The following is a 2,033-nucleotide window of genomic DNA, read 5'->3' as shown; positions in this document are numbered from 1 at the left end:
GTGGGTGTGCCTCCTGGGTGCTCATCCCTCTCTCTCCCCAACAGTACGGCCTTTACTCTGCCTTCATGGGGTGCTTTGTGTATTTGATCCTGGGCACCTCCCGGGATGTGACTCTGGGCCCCACAGCCATCATGTCCCTCCTGGTCTCCTCCTACACCTTCCACGAACCTGCCTATGCTGTTTTGCTGGCCTTCCTGTCGGGCTGCATCCAGTTAGCCATGGGCTTCCTGTGCTTGGGTGAGACTCTCGGGCCTTCCTGCCGGGGGGCGGGGGGCTGTGGTTCTGCCCTTCCTGGGGAACCAAGGCACCTGCGTCCTGGATTGTCTCGCCCTCAGCATTTCCTCCTCTGCATTCCAAGGGCCGTCCCTGCGGAGGTGGGAAGGGGGAACCCTAGCCTCATCTCCTGCTCTCCAAACCAGCCCAAGCAGGGCGTGTGGCCCGCCGGTCCTTAGCCCCAGCCCCACGCATGCCAACTCTCCCAGCCCACGGTCCCCCGTGGCTTCTGGGATCAGCTCAGTGTGCTCCCTGTTGGCCGGCCAGGGTTCCTGCTGGATTTCATCTCCTGCCCAGTCATCAAAGGTTTCACCTCCGCTGCCGCCATCACCATCGGCTTCGGGCAGGTCAAGGTGAGCACGCTGGTTGGTGCTGGGGTATCTGCCAGGTAGCAGGACCAAAGCCTGTCCTGAGATGTCTGCGCTGGTTGACATGCTGCTGTTCCCGAGCTCAGAGCACGTGGTGCTCGCGTGGGTCCCCATTAATAAAGCGACCCCTCGGGGAAGATGTGTGATGGTCAGATTGTGCAGCAGGTAAGTCAGGGGGCCTGTAGTGACCGCCCTGCTCTCGTCGGGGTTTTCTGGCCGGTGTGCTTGGCCGCCCTCACAGAGTGCTCTCTCCCGCTGCTTTCGCCGCCCCCTCGACCAGCAGGCCCTGGCAGGTCAGCAGCACACTGCTGGATTCCGGCCAGTTCTTCCACGCCCACTTAGCTAGGTGATTTCATGTTCACGTTTCTGCCAATGTCTGTGGAATGTTTCTCAAATGCCACGCTTTTTCGTGTTTCTACGTGAGCACTGCTAAGAAGCGCTGGGATTGGCGGTCACTGGTTAGCCCAGGCTGTCGTTCAGGCCCCTGGCTCTGGGCTTGAGCTCCTGGAGGATGGGACCGCTTTGCTGTGCTGGGTGCTGAGTAGCTAAGCGCTCAGCTGCCTGTGCAGAACCAGCTGAGCTGAACTGTGCACATGAGGCCAAGGGGCCCCTGGTGGCAGGCTCAGGGCCATCTCCCTGTCTCGTGACCCGGTGTCACCGCCCCAGCCTCTCCAGGGTGTGGCTCCCAGGGCCGAGCTCTGCTCCCGGCTGGTGAGCGTCCGGCCCATGGCGACGTGTGTGGGAAGCAAAGGCACTGATCTAGCCGTGCTCTTCCTGCGTGCAAGGCGCGGGGTCCCACGCCTGCCCTGTGTTTAATTCTCACAACACGGGGTGGGGTTGCATGGGGTCGTCGCCTCCGTTTAGGGAGGAGGAGACGGCTTTGAAGGGAGGGGCGAGCACCCTTACGTGTAACGTGCAAGGGTCAGGGCCACCACCGCCTGGCGGGACATCTGTTCTTTGTTCTGGAAACCGTGTGCCCGTGTTAGTGTTGGGAATGTTCTCTCATACGACGGGGCGTGTGTAGGGGAGCCCCTTTCTGCATCTGTGCTTATAGACCCTCGGCCCCCAAGTCGAGGTCGTGACAGCCGCCTGAGAGCCCCAGGCTGCGGTTCGGGTGGGGGTCCCTGCCCTGTTCAGGATAGAAGCCCCCTGTAGGTGTCCACCACCCCAGTGCCCTTCCCCGTGCGGGGCTCTGCCCTGCCGGTTTGGGGGTCCTCAGAGCTGACCCCTTGCAGGCTGGGCCCCGACTTCTCTCTCAGACGCTTCCGCCCTGTCTCAAGCGGGAGGAAAGACTAAAGTACAGAGCGGAGCCCTTTTCCTCCCCCGCACCCCTGAGGGCTGCGATCCGGGCGGGAGGTCCGGGCTTGGGGTGTTCCTTCCGGCGGGAGGCGG

At 62.6% G+C, this 2,033-nt stretch overlaps 1 protein-coding gene across 1 annotated transcript in view; it reads left to right on the top strand.

Annotated features, from left to right (window-relative positions):
• Positions 1–14: 14 nt before the first annotated feature.
• Positions 15–2,033, top strand: part of SLC26A11 (solute carrier family 26 member 11) — a gene marked incomplete at its 5' end in the record, with an annotated part of 16,567 nt that continues 14,548 nt past the window's right edge. Inside the window, 2 exons of the mRNA XM_023523012.1 lie at positions 15–237; positions 541–626. Coding sequence (XP_023378780.1) covers positions 15–237; positions 541–626 — 309 coding nt within the window. The remainder of the gene's footprint in view (positions 238–540; positions 627–2,033) is intronic.

The sequence above is a fragment of the Pteropus vampyrus genome, unplaced genomic scaffold (assembly GCF_000151845.1).
Source record: "Pteropus vampyrus isolate Shadow unplaced genomic scaffold, Pvam_2.0 Scaffold371, whole genome shotgun sequence".
NCBI lineage: Eukaryota > Metazoa > Chordata > Mammalia > Chiroptera > Pteropodidae > Pteropus > Pteropus vampyrus.
This window is presented reverse-complemented; position numbering and strand designations above follow the sequence as displayed.